The following is a 14,916-nucleotide window of genomic DNA, read 5'->3' as shown; positions in this document are numbered from 1 at the left end:
TGGAAAGAGGTTGGTCAACAAGAACAATGGTCTTGATGACTTGGTTCTTCCCCGTCTCACCTGAGCAGGTAGGAACAGGTAGGTGTGAGCTGGAGGACACATTCCAGCTCCACATCGTGGATTCTTTCATTTCCCAATCTCTAAGTCACTCTGTGGATTGCAAAGAGATAACCAGAATTCAGAAAAGGGGAATTTATAACTTTTTTGAAATCACTGGTTATTGAGGTATAATTTACGTATCCCAAATGCAGCCATTCCTGTATATAGTTGGCTGAGTGTTGACAAATGTACATACCCAGTGGTGTGCTGGTAAATAGTTAACAGGCTCTTCTTGGAGAAAAGAAAGCCCTAATTTGTGACCTTCGCCAGTTTTTTGTAATGTAAATACTTCTATCCTTGTTGATGTTAAGTCATCAACCTGCTGTCACTGAATAGGGTGCTGGGAAAAGATGTGTTTGGATGTTGGAAGCCGATGAGGAGGAGCTGTTTCCAGCACACACCTTTGCACTTATTACCAATGGGATCACCATCATAATCAAAATGCAAAACATTCTCAGCGTGGGGCTCCAGGCATCTCCCAGCCCGTTCCCACTCCACACCCAGGCTATCACTGATCTGTTTTCTTTCACTATACGGTAGGTTTATCTGTCTTAGAATTTTATGTTAATGGAATCATATAGTATGCGCTTTTTTGTGTTAACATATTTTGAAATGTATTCATGATTGACTGTTCCTCTTGTTTTCCATTACTGGGTATAATTCTATTATATGCCATATGATCTTTTTTTAATCCTATTATATTCTATTTTATACTTTATAAAAATAAGTTATGGTACATATATTTTTTCATTCACCTATTGATGGACATTTGCATTGTTTCCAGTTTGGGGCTACTATTAAGAAAATTCTATGAACATTTGCGGATGAGTTTTGTCTAGAAATAATGTTTTAATTTCTTTTGGGTAAATACCTAGAGACAAAATGTCTAGATCATGAAGAGAGTGTGTGTTTCATAAATGGCCAAATGGTTTTGCAAAGATGTTGAACAATTTTATGCTCCTATTAGCAATATATGAGAATTCTCATGCCCAACAATCTCATTAAAACTTGGCATTGCCTGTCTTGTTAATGTTAGCTGTTGTAGTGTGTGTGCAGTGCTATTATGATTTTAATTTGCATTCGAGCATCCTTTCATGTGTGTATTGGCCATTTGTAAATCTTCTTTTTTTTCTTTTTTTTTTTTTTTTTTTTTTGAGACAAAGTCTTGCTGTGTCACCCAGGCTGGAGTGCAGTGGCGCAATCTCGGCTTACTGCAAGCTCCGCCTCCCGGGTTCATGCCATTCTCCTGCCTCGGCCTCCCCAGCAGCTGGGACTACAGGTGCCCGCCACCACACCCGGCTAATTTTTTTGTATTTTTAGTAGAGATGGGGTTTCACGGTGTTAGTCAGGATGGTCTCGATCTCCTGACCTCGTGATCTGCCCACCTTGGCCTCCCAAAGTGCTGGGGATTATAGGCATGAGCCACCGCACCTGGCCATTTGTATATCTTCTTTCGTGAAATGTCCGTTCCAGCTTTTGCCCCTGTGGTTAATTTGTGTGTAGAATGAAGGTAAACTACTTTTCAAAGAGGAGGTACAGAATTTGGAGGAATCTATAAATTGAGGAAGGCAGGAGAGAAAACCAAGCAGAGAAGCAGCCCGAGAGAAGTGACAGGTTCTTCAAGGGGGCCACAGTGCTGGTGACCCCAGTGCTTCATAACTAGGTGACCAACTGTCCCTATTTCAGCACTGAAAAATCCTGTGTCCCAGGAAATTCCTTAGTCTTGGGTAAACTCTCTGTGGGGGTCAGTTGGTCACCTTTCAGAACTATGTACAAGGAAGCTGCAAACTCTGTGTCATTAGACTGGTGAGGGGTTTCGCTGCATGCTCAGGTGAAGCCGCCAGTGGTGAATGATTTCTAAAAGGCCACACAGCTCCTCGGGGCAGAGCCAGTGTAACGGCATGGGTCTCAGCTCTCTGTTCAAAAGTCATCAGCTTGCTTGTGATACGAAAATGTAGGAACATTGGGAAGGTGCCCTCCTGCTGCTAGAGAAAAAAGTAAACCCAAAACTTCAATGGTTATTTTTTCAAAATAACAGGCTCTGTGAACGCATTTATTTGGCTCAAGTTTTAATTTTCTCATCAAATGCAGTTGTTCCTGAAAGAACTGAAACATTGAGTCTACCGGTCATTTATTAGTATAAAATACTTTACAACGCCTTTCCTAAGAACACGCTTTGGTTCTAGAAAGGATAGAGATAGGAGAATTCTCGGTGCAAGGGTGACGGGCTACCACTCAGGAAGAAAAAGCACAAAAACTTGACAGAATCAGGAACAAGAGATGAAATTCATTGACTTAGAGTTGTGTATAGAGTTGTGTTAGTGTGTGACTGTATAGAAGAGGAGCTTTAGAGGGCTAAGAGTGAAGAAATTATTCTCTCTTTCCTTTATGTAGCTAGCGTTAAGGAAAAGGTTGGGCTTTGCACTATTTGCTATTGATTTTATACTTCATATACTCCTGTTGTTTCTGATTTATTTATAAGATATCCCCATGTTGGTTATATATTGCTTCTTGTTTTAGTCCTTGCTGCTATTGAATAACGTAACCACGATCAGCTTTTGTTTTACATTACCCTGGAGAAGCTAGATGGAATGCCTGCTTATAGATAATATCACTGCTCTTTTTTCATACACTGCCTTTCTATTGAATAACTTCCAACATGTTGTGACATTTTGCTTCTTAATATTTATTAAATGCCCAATAGTATGCTTGGTGCTGTTGAAAGAATACAAAAGATAATTCTCGTCAATAAGGAACATGCATATTAATAGACGAGAGGCATAAACATGCTTTTATATATATATACTCCTAGAAGGTGATAGATTATTTTGTTTAGATGGGGCAGAATAATTGAACTAAGGCACTTTACTCTTTAACTGTTGTCTTGTAAGCAAAATGAAACAAAATAAAGGGTAGAGATGTCTGAACCCACAACTTTCAGAACCTTGGAAGAGTTGGTACTGCAGTTAAGGTAGAACTAAACCATTTTTGCTGAAATCAGCCTTGATGTGATAATTCTTTGATACTCATACTAGAGATTTTGAGCTGCATGTAGCTCTACTGTATGTGGTTTTAGTAATTTAAGTATTCTGATATTTATTTATTTATGTATTTATTTTATTTATTTATTTTTGAGACAGAGTCTTGCTCTGTCACCAGGCTGGAGTGCAGTGACATGATCTCGGCTCACTGCAACCTCTGCCTCCCTGGTTCAAGCAATTCTCCTGCCTCAGCCTCCCGAGTAGCTGGGACTACAGGCGTGTGCCACCAGGCCCAGCTAATTTTTGTATTTTTAGTAGAGATGGGGTTTCACCATGTTGGCCAGGATGGTCTTGATCTCTTCACCTCATAATCCCCCTACCTCAGCCTCCCAAAGTGCTAGGATTACAGACGTGAGCCACCGCACTCGGCTGGATTCTGATTTTTAGGCCATTCATTCAGCAGTCTTTAGTGAGATTCTATCCTATGTTGAGCCATGCACTAGGAGCTGGGAATAAAATGGTGAGCAAACAGATGTGCTCCTGTCTCAACAGAACATATGGGTTGATGGGGACACAGGCATTAAACCAGTAATTGTACTAATTAAGGTATAACTAGAGGTGCATATTCTTTTGATTCTATTAATATGAGATGGTATAATTAATGACGCTGACCTCGCCTGGGGAGTTTTGGAAGACTTCCTACTTGAGATGAGACTCAAAGTATGAGGAAGAGGAGTTCAGTCGGAGAGGGTGGAAGTAGGGGAGGTGCTACAGGTGGAGGGAGCAATGAGCGTGGCACAGTCAAGGAATGGAAGGAAGTCCAGCATAGCCAGTGTATTAGTCCATTTTCATGGTGCCAATAAAGACATACCCAAGACTCGGCAATTTACCAAGGAAAGAGGTTTAATGGACTTACAGTTCCATGTGGCTGGGGAGGCCCCACAATCATAGAGGAAGGTGAAAGGCATGTCTCACATGGCAGCAGACAAGAGAAGAGAATGAGGGCCAAGCGAAAGGGGTTTCCCCTTATAAAACCGTCAGTTCTTTTTTTTTTTTTCCCCCGTCAGAGTCTCGCTCTGTTGCCCAGGCTGGAGTGCAGTGGCACGATCTTGGCTCACTGCAACCTCTACCTCCCAGGTTCAAGTGATTCTTCTGCCTCAGCCTCCTGAGTAGCTGGAATTACAGGCATGTGCTACCATGCCCAACTAATTTTTGTATTTTTAGCAGAAACAGGGTTTCACCATGTTGGGCAGGCTGGTCTCGAATTTCTGACCTCAAGTGATCCGCCTATTTTGGTCTCCCAAAGTGCTGGGATTATAGGTATGAGCCACCATGCCAGCTGATCTCTTGAGACTTATTAACTACCATGAGAACAGTATGGGGGAACCCACCCCATGATTCAATTATCTCCCACTGGGTCCCTCCCACAACATGCGGAATTTATGGGAGCTACAATTCAAGATGAGATTTGGGTGGGGACGCAGCCAAACAATATCAGCCAGAGTACAGAGAGAACGCTGGTAAGTGTGATTTGAGGTGAGGCCAGAGAGAGGCTGGGCCAGACCACGCAGGCCCCTAGGTCAGAGGAGGAGAATGGTCTATTCAGTGAGTTAGATGAAGCGTATGGAATAGTTCCTGGCACAGTGTGAATAAAAGTTTAATACAATATTATTATTCTGATTTACTTTTCAAAACTATATTATGAAATATTATTGATTGTTGACTGATACTATTTATTTTAAGGGCAAAGGGAATCCACTAAAGGATTTTAGGCAGGGGTAGGATATAGAACACAGCTGGATTTGTATTTTGAAAGCTTCATTCCAGCTACTGTGTAGAAAACATATGAGAGGGGGTTGTTCTGTGAGGATCTATCTTCCTTATGGAGATTCTGTTTCTTTCCATGAGAACTACTGTATTCACCAAAGAGAGCTCTTGACAAAAGTTACAGGCGATGAAAACTCTAAGCTTCTTGGGATTTTAAGGTTTTCTTGTAAAGGATTATGCAACCACTCCTGAATTCTACCCTTAGTCCTCTGGAATCTTAAAATGGGCCTGTAAATCCCTCCTTAAAACACTTCTGGAGGCTGGGGCTGGCATCTGTGCCCTCTTCCTCATTGTTCACTGCCGCTTCAGAGTCCAGGATCATTGAGATGAGAAGCTTCCCCGCCTGCATTCCCCACTTGTTTTCAGAGTCCAGGATTTCATCTGTGTAGGTCAGAGCAGTTTCCACTTGAATAAAAAATGTGAGACTTAGACTTTCTTTCAAATCTTAATGATGAGACATTTAATTACTGTGTAAAGCCCTAGTGAGGACATGATTTCTAAATAGCACAGAAATCGAGTGGGATGATGGTTGAGAACGTGATGAAAAGAAGGGAATGAGAAATGAAGCTTTTATCTGGAAAAATTAACCTGGGCCAAGACTTTTTTTTTGTTTTTTGTTTTTTGTTTTTAAATTAGGAAAGTTGAACTTTTGACTTGTCCCAATTGGAAAACTTCCTGATGATAGTCATTATTTTAGGGCAGAGCCATGGATGTCCTGGAGAAACAGCTACTATGGTATTTGCCCAAAGCATGTGAGCGTCAAAGAATGGAATCTGGGCGCTGCAGTGGTCTTGGGAATTAACTAGCCCAAAGTCCAATTTCATAGAACAGGAAACAGAGACGTAGTGTATGTTGTTTAGCTCTGGTGAGTGTCAGCTGGAATTAGAACCGAGCTCTTCTGTCTTCAATGCGTGGTTCAGTTTTCATTCTGTGATCTACATTTTATAATTTGCTGAGAAAATATGGTTGGTTGAGGTTTTGCTCGTTTGCTTTTCCAAAGTGGACAGGGGCTCATTTTCAAAGCCATCCTAAACAGATCTACCTGAGGAAAGGTGTATGTAAATGGGAGGACTGGAATGTTAAAGAAATGGGTAAGATAAAGTAGAACCAACTGTCTTTATACAGGAAACTTAGCTGATTGGTAGGGTGTATGATTTTTGTCTCGTTTTAGAAATTGCGATTTTACTTTTAGTTTTGCAATAAATGAATAAGAGCTCTATATTTATACTCTCTACAGAAGTCAGAAACAAACCGAGTCATGTTATCTTTGTGAATGATCAATTGCTTAAGACATATTTCAAATTAGTTATATAAATAATCTAACAAGGTCCTTCATTGTACATTTCTCAGAGCAAACAAAATGCAATGTGTTTTTATAACTAGATAGCTATTTGATCTTTTTCCCCCTCTTTCCCACATTTGGGTATAGATTGATATAGAATTACTTAAAATGCTGCATATAAATTAAACATTAAAAGGAGATTGGAGAGGCTAAGCTGCCCCATTATAATCTTTAGTTCCGCAGTCACTGCCTCAAGGACACTCCATTTCATATCACATGTCCTTCTTTAGAAAAGTGATCACCAAGGTTCAGGTAACATTTAAGCACAGCCAGCAGCTGCATAATTTATGGACCTTTTTCGTTTTGTGTTCCTTTTTAAATGAAAAACAGGAAAACAGAAGATGTTTTTCATGCATTAATGTCTTTCTTTTGTTCTTTCCTTCCCACCTTTCCTTTGCAGATAGGGGCCCTGAAGGACTACTACCACTTCTACCATAGCAGGACGATTAAAAGGTCAGTTATCTCAAGCAGAGGGACCCACAGTTTCATTTCAATGGAACCAAAGGTAAGAAGAACCAGTTGGGTGGGGACCAAGAAGCAAAGCTTCTGCATTTTTCATTGGTGATAACATACTAGGAGCTGATGACCAGCATGAAGACTCAGATTTCTAGAACTGTCATATTATCCTTTGGTCTAGTGTCTTTGCTTCCTCTTTAGACAAAAATAGGCAGTGGCTTGATTTTTATTGAAATCCCAGTTGTAGAGCAGCCCAGGGGTATCCATAGCTATGGGTTCTCACAGAGAAGTGAGAGGGCCTAGGGACTGGGGAAGACAGTTTGATTGAGAACAACTGAACTGTAACAATACCATGCTGTCTGCCTATTTGCATACAGATCTGAGGTTGTATGAGCTCCACAAAAGGAGGGTTTTCTTCCAGAATCCTTAGGTCAGGGGTACAGATCACCGTGAATCCTCGTGATTTTACTTGGCATTGATAGACCCACACCACTGGCAGCTTCAGGACTAGACTGTGTCTGGAACAGGTGGGATACTGAGCACAGAAAGGGGAGAAGCTGACTCCTGCTCTTGGGGCCTCATCAGGTATCTTTCTTGCGCCAAGTCCTTTTGGGTTTTACAGACAACATAGCCCTGGGAGAGCCTAGAAGCAAGCATGCTATGCATAGGTTTTCCCGTTTTAGAGAAGTGGGGCAGCATTGAAATGGGAGATGGGAAGCTGAGGGTTGTTAGGGACAAACTAATAGCCGACAACTAAGACTCTGAGGTCGAGTTAAGTATCTGCCCTTATTCATTCAGTTGGAGGAAGGAATGGAGTTTTGACTGAGAACTAATTGGCCTCTCTGACGTGTCAAGTAAAGGGGAAGAGGGCACGGCTGTACCAACTTGCCCTAGTTCCTCAGTGGGCTCCTGATTGTGTATTCCTGATTGTAGGGTAGTGTTGCTTTTTTCCCCTCCTTATGATTTGGGTTTGCCCTAAGAACTCATTTTCAAATAAACTGGTAGATAAGTCCCTACCAGTGTGCATAGCAATCTCATCTAGATATCCTCGAAAATTATATTCCTTATAAAGCAAAAAGGCCCCTGGAATTAATATGCAAATGAGGTTTGCAATATTGCGTCTTGCCCTCAGTTATGTGCTGTAGTTAGCCTTGTTTAATTTTTTTCTGGAATATTATGACACAGTGTTCGTGATTGTGAAATTGTAACTTGGCTAGAAAAAGCACATCTCTTCTATGTCCCTATTTTCTGTGGGTTATAGGAACATCCCCTAATACATTTTCATGGTCTGTGGATTACATGTTTTTTCCTTTGTCACTATTCAGAATTGAAGTTTTCTGGAGAGGCAATCAGTTTGGGACATTCATGAATTAGCTGCATTTTCAAAGCAAAGTCTTATTTTTCAACTCTTAAACTTTTTTGAAGTTTTTCTTGAACTTTGATAATTAAAATGATGCTAATTTCAGACCTCATGTACAAAATCAATGTGAATTTGATTAAGTACTCGTGGTTTGGGAAGTAAGAACAGAATGTTATGAGGCATTATTTTCATGATGAAGGATTTACTGAACGTGGAACTATTTCAATCCTTCTTGTTATCTTGGTGCATCTTGGTGTTTATTTCCTCTTATCTCAGTGCATCACATGGCTTATGCGTGATCCGACAGAGACCTTGTATAGTAGGACATGTGGTACCTGGAATGCACTCCTATTTCAGGAGAGCGGGGCCATTGCAGACCAGCCCAAGAGTACATGCTGCACTCCCCTGCCTCCTCAACAAAAATAATCCCTTAGAGTAGAGCCACAACTTACTCTCCATTCCAATGCCGTCTGCTCATCATTCCTGGCTAACATTTACACAAGACAGCCACAGTTCCTACCAGCTCTGCAGAAGGAGAGCCACAAATTGGGAATTGCCCACTCTTTGGATCTGTCTTGTAGTTCATTTATTCATTGGCCCTTTTTCGAGCCCCTAGCAGATGCCAGGCCCTGTGTTAGGCTCTGGGGTTTGGAGATACACTAATGCCCGAAGGGAACTTGCTGCTTTCAGGGAAGAGCACCCAGAGCATTGCAGTGCTTCTCAGTGTTCGGGGTGGGGGGAGCAAAGGACATTGGGAGTTCCTGCTTTTTTTTTTTGAGACGGAGTCTCACTCTTACTGCCTAGGCTGGAGTGCAATGGCGCAATCTCAGCTCACTGCAACCTCCAACTCCCGGGTTCAAGTGATTCTCTTGCCTCAGCCTCCTGAGTAGCTGGGATTACAGGTACCCACCACTACCCCTGGCTAAGTTTTGTATTTTTAGTAGAGATGGGGTTTCACCATGTTGGCCAGGTTGATCTTGAACTCCTGACCTCCAGCGATCTGCCCACCTCAGCCTCCCAAAGTGCTGGGATTACAGCCGTGAGCCACCGTGCCTGGCCTTGTGTTCTTTGTTTGTTTGCTTTAATTTTAAGAAACTTTTTGTTTACAGAGAATGTGCAAACATGAAAATGTTACAAAGAATTTCTATATACTCTTCCTAGATCCCCCAAATGTTAATGCTTTACATTTTACTACAATTAGTTGATCATTCTATCTACACACACATACACACACATATTTTTTATTTTTATTTTATTTTATTTTTGAGATGGAGTTTTGCTCTGTCACCTAGGCTGGAGTGCAGTGGCACAATCTTGGCTCACTGCAACCTCCACCTCCTGGGTTCAAGCAATTCTCTTATCTCAGCCTCCTGAGTAGCTGAGACTACAGGTGTGTGCCACCATGCCTGGCTAATTTTTTGCATTTTTAGTAGAGACGGGGTTTCACTGTGTTAGCCAGTACGGTCTTGATCTCTTGTCCTCGTGATCCACCTACCTCGGCCTCCCAAAGTGCTGGGATTACAGGAGTTAGCCACTGCACCCGGCTGATATACACACATATATGTATGTAATGTATGCATATATATAAATTTTCTGAACATTTGGGATCAAGTTACAGATATGATGTGCCTTCAATTCTAAATACTTCACTGTGTAGTTATTTAAAATAGGGACATTCTGTTTTATAACCGTAAGTATAACAATAAATATCTGGCTATTAATATTAATTTAATATTATCTACAGAATTTATCCAAATTTTTTGATTGCCTCTGGGGCCAGGATCACATTTAGTTGTCATGTTTCCCAAGTCCTCTTTGCTCTGTCATATTTCTTCAGCTTTCTTTTTTTTTTCTTTCATAAGCTAGAAATCATTTAAAGAGTACAAGCCGGTTATTTTGTAGAATATTTCTGAAGTTGTGTTTGTCTGTTTCCTCATGATTAGATTGAGGTTTGGCAAAAACATTTTTGGCAAGAATATCAGAGAAGTGATGTGTTCTTCTCAGTGCATCAGATTGAGAGGCATGTGATACTGCTTTGTTTCATTACTAGTGGTGTTAACTTTGAACACATGGTAAATATCGTATCTGCCAGTTTCTCTACTTTAACATTACTACAGGCACACCTCAGAGACAGTGCAGTTTGGTTCTAGACCCCCTCAATAAAGCAAATATTGTAATAAAGCAAGTCACACAAATTGTTTTCCAAAGCATATAAAAGTTATACTGTCCTATAGTCTATTAAGTGTGTAATAGCATTATGTCTGAAAAATGTATATACCTTAATTAAAAAATATTTTATTGCTGAAATATCCTAATGATCTTGTGAGTCTTCAGTGAGCCATAATCTTTCTGCTGGTGGAGGGTTTTGCCTCAGTGTTGATGGCTGCTGACTGCTTAGGGTGGTGTTGCCGAAGGTTGGGGTGGCTGTGGCAACTTCCTAAAATCCAACAATAATGAAATTTACCATGTCAGTTGACTCTGTGTTTGCCAACATAGTTGATTTCCCTGTAACTACGGGGAAATCACAAAAGATTTCCCTGTAGCATGCAATGCTGTTTGATAGCATTTTACCCACAGTAGAACTTCTTTCAAAATTGGAGTCAATCTTCTGAAACACTGCCATTGCTTTATCAACTAAATTTATGTCATATTCCAAATTCTCTGTTGTCAATTCAACAATGTTCACAGCATCTTCACCAGTAGATTCCACTTTCTTTGCTCAACCATAGGAAGCAATTCTTTACCTGTTCAGGTTTTATCATGAGATTGTAGCAATTCAGTCACATCTTCAGGCTCCACTTCTAATTCTAATTCTCTTGGTGTTTCTATCACATATCACATCTGCAGTGACTTTCTCCACTGAAGTCTTGCATTCCTTAAAGTCATCCATGAAGGTTGGAATAAACTTCCTCCAAACGCCTATTAATATTGCTATTTTGACCTCCCCTTATGAATCAAGAACATTCTTAATAGCATCTAGAATGGTGAATGCTTTCCAGAAAGTTTTCAGTTTACTTTTGCAGATCCATTAGAGGAAACACTATCTATCAGAGCGGTAGTCTTATAAAATCTATTTCTTAAACACATTTGAAAGTAGAAATTAATCCTTAATCCATGGACTGCAGAATGATATTGTGTTAGCAGGCATGAGAACGGTAATCTTGTAAATTTCCATCAGCGCTCTTGAGTGACTGGGTACATTGTCAGTGATCAGTAATAGTTTGAAAGGAACCTTTTTTTAGTGATAGGTCTCAACAGTTGACTGAAAATATTCAGTAAACTATGCTATAAACAGTTGTGCTGTCATCCAGGCTTTGTTGTTCCACTTATGGAGCACAGGCAGAGTAGATTTAGCGTAACTCTTTTTGTTTTTTTTTTTTAAAACAGAGTCTTGCTCTGTCACCCAGGCTGGAGTGCAGTAGCACAATTTCAGCTCATTGCAACCTTTGCCTCCCAGGTTCAAGCGATTCTCCTGCCTCAGCCTCCTGAGTAACTGGGATTATAGGCATCCACCACTATGCCTAGGTAATGTTTGTATTTTTAGTAGAGACGAGGTTTTACCATGTTAGTCAGGCTGGTCTCGAACTCCTGACATCAGGTGATCTGCCTGCCTTGGCCTCCCAAAGTGCTGGGATTACAGCTGTGAGTCACCACATCCAGCCTTCCATTTAGCATAATACTTAAGAGCCCTAGGATTTTTTTTAGAATGGCAAATGAGCGTTGGCTTCAATTTGAAGTCACCAGCTCCATTAGCGCCTAATACGAGAGGCAGCCTATCCTTTGAAGCTTTGAAGCCAGGCACCTGCTTCTTTCTAGCGTGAAAGTCATAGGTGGCATCTTCTTTCAACAGAAGGCTGTTTTATTTCCTCTACATTGACAATCTGTTGTTTAGTGTAGCTGTCTTCATCAATGATCTTAGCTGGATCTTCAGTGTCACTTGCTGCAGCTTCTCATCAGCCCTTGCTACTTCACCTTGCACTTTTAAGTTATAGAGACAGCTTCTTTCCTTAAACCTCATGAACCAACCCCTGCTAGCTTCATACTTTTCTTCTGCAGCTTCCTCACCTCTCTCAGCCTTCTTAGAATTGGAGAGTTACAGCATTGCTCTGGATTAGGCTTTGGCTTAAGGAAATGTTGTGGCTTGTTTGATCTTCTATCCAGACCATGAAAACTTTCTCCCTATCAGCAATAAGGCTGTTTCTCTTTCTTATCATTTGTGCATTCATGAGAGTAGCGCTTTTTAATTTCTTTTAAGAACTTTTCCTTTGCAGTCACAACTTGGCTAACTAAGAGGCCTGGGTTTCTGCCTATGCTTGCTTTCGACATGCCTTTCTCACCAAGTGTAATCATTTCTAGCTTTTGATTTAAGTGAGACCAGAGTGACTCTTCCTTTCGTTTGAACACTTAGAGGCTATTGTAGGGTTATTAATTGGCCCAATTTCAATATAGTTGTGTCTTAGGAAATAAGGAGGCCTGGGGAGAGGGAGAGAGAGATGGTGAATGGCCAGTCAGTCTAGAGCAGTCAGAACAAACGCAACATTTATTGATTAAGTTCACTGTCATATGGGTGTGGTTTGTGGCACCCTAAAACAATTACAGTACATCAAAGATCACTGATCACAGATCACCACAACAGATATAACAATGAAAAAGTTTGAAATATTGCAATAATTACCAAAATGTGACACAGACACACGAAGCGAGCACACGCCGTTGGAAAAATGGCACCAACAGGCTTGCTCGGTACAGGATTGCCACAAGTCTTCAATTTGTAAAAAGCGCAATATCTGCAAAGTGCAATAAATAGAAGTGCAATAAGACAAGGTACACTTGTATTTCCCTTTTCCCAATTAATAAGTGTTTCGTGGGAAAATACTTAGAGACTGCAAATTTCTACAAGCTCATTTTTGATTTTTTTACTCCCAGCTGACTTCATTGGGCATATAAGGCAAGTGTTGGTGTGACTTGGTTTCTTGGGCAGGTCTCCTTTTCTTTTATCTTGGGTGTGGATAGGGTGGGTGATTTGTGTGCCGGAGTGGAGGTACATTTGTGTGTCTGGACCATGTGAAATGGCTTCGTGGAAAATCGGTGATGCAACCTTAAAGTTAATTTTGATCACCACCTTCTCAAGAAAGGAAAAACACATGAGTGAATCGTAGGGGATACACACACTAAACAGATCCTGGCTTTTACTTACTATAGTAAATTGCACACTCCTTTTTTCCCCTCCTTTTATTCTTTACTTACAAGGCTCCAAAGAAGGAAATGCAAAAGTAGCCACATTGTAAGAACAACCCTCTTGGTGCTAAGAAAATGATGTGGTCAGTTTGGGCACATGAGCCCAGAGAACAAGAATAGCCTTGACTCACACATATAATGTGTGTTAACATTATGTTATGATTAACTTTTTAAATGACAGAGATTCACAGACTTCTAACATACTAACATAGAAGCATTAGGGCAATAATAACACAGTTTTGCAGAAAGTGCTGTTATATTTTAAAGCAGTCTGCCCAATAAGGCTTTCATTCTTCTTGTCCACATCTTTCTTGTTGACTTACCAACATTTCTCCGAGAGATCTAAACTAAATTTTAGAAACAATAGTCTGAGTTCACATCCTCAAAGCCTCTTACTAGTCTGTCTATAAATTTTGGCCAGCCACAGACATTTGGGTCAAGGACAGTGTTATCTGTAGGAGAATATTGGATGGAAACTCTTTAGTTGCTCACGGAGTTGGAAGAGTGTGAGAGAGGGAGTGAAGAGAAGAAGATTGTTTTCTTTCATTTTCCTTCCCCTTATCCAAAACCAGAAAAACTAAAATCCTGACTTTTCTAGTAGGGTAGGGCATTTTTGACTTTTGAAAGTAAAACCATAAACTGCCATTAAGTTAGACACCCATGCCCTATGCATATGTAGTTAATTACATAAGCATGGCTTCCCCTTTTTCCCATTAGATTTTATCTCAAAGGTTCTAGTCTATCAATCTTTTATCTTTTCCAATCCTTTATCTATCCTCCAGTCTATTATGGGTCAGTTTTTATCCCAAGACTAGGACAGTGTCACTCCCTCTGATATGTCAGCGATGGGCATCTCCCATCTTTTTGCGCCCTATGTTCACCTCAGCCAGCCTGCCTCTTCACGTGGTTGTGTGTGGCTGCGTTTCTCACTTGGAAAAGTTATTCATATGACATTACTTATTGTGGAATCACAGACTCCTTAGAATTAGAGTTGATTTAGTCTTATCACTTTATCCAATGCTGCCATACCATCCATTGTATTTCTTTTTCTTTTTTTTTTTTTTTTTTTTTGAGATGGAGTCTTGCTCTGTCACCCAGGCTGGAGTGCAGTGGCCAGATCTCGGCTCACTGCAAGCTCCGCCTCCCGAGTTTACGCCATTCTCCTGCTCAGCCTCCCGAGTAGCTGGGACTACAGGCGCCTGCCACCTCCATCCATTGTATTTCTAAAAGGAATTTTTTTCAGATCTGTTTGAACATTTCCAATGAAAGAGGCTTCACCATCAGACAGGGCAAACATTTCTATATTTTAAGAGGTTTAACTTGTTAGTTATAATCTGCTTGCCTGTAACATCTATCCATTGAGTCTACTTTTGCCTTCCAGAATTCTATATAGTGTTAAATCCATTTCTTCATAATAGCTCTTTAAATAGTTGAAGCCCTTTGTTTATTCTCTTGGAAAAGCAATTGTCTCCTTATAAGTGTGGCCCAGCATCAAGTTCAAGGCTTTAGCTTCCCATTTGTTACATTTATCCATAGCCATTTCCTCTGAAGAGAATTTAAAGCAGAGCATTTAAGCATTGTGCAATGAAGAAAGGGCATAGGAAAAGGACAGG

At 40.6% G+C, this 14,916-nt stretch overlaps 1 protein-coding gene across 3 annotated transcripts in view; it reads left to right on the top strand.

Annotated features, from left to right (window-relative positions):
• Window positions 1-14,916, top strand: part of PCSK5 (proprotein convertase subtilisin/kexin type 5) — a 464,397-nt gene that overhangs the window by 34,989 nt on the left and 414,492 nt on the right. For all 3 annotated transcript variants that reach the window (XM_031654136.1, XM_021927555.2, XM_031654135.1), the window contains exon 2: window positions 6,650-6,754. In XM_031654136.1, the coding sequence (XP_031509996.1) occupies window positions 6,650-6,754 (105 nt within the window). The remainder of the gene's footprint in view (window positions 1-6,649; window positions 6,755-14,916) is intronic.

This window comes from Papio anubis, chromosome 13 (genome assembly GCF_008728515.1).
Source record: "Papio anubis isolate 15944 chromosome 13, Panubis1.0, whole genome shotgun sequence".
Taxonomy (NCBI): domain Eukaryota; kingdom Metazoa; phylum Chordata; class Mammalia; order Primates; family Cercopithecidae; genus Papio; species Papio anubis.
This window is presented reverse-complemented; position numbering and strand designations above follow the sequence as displayed.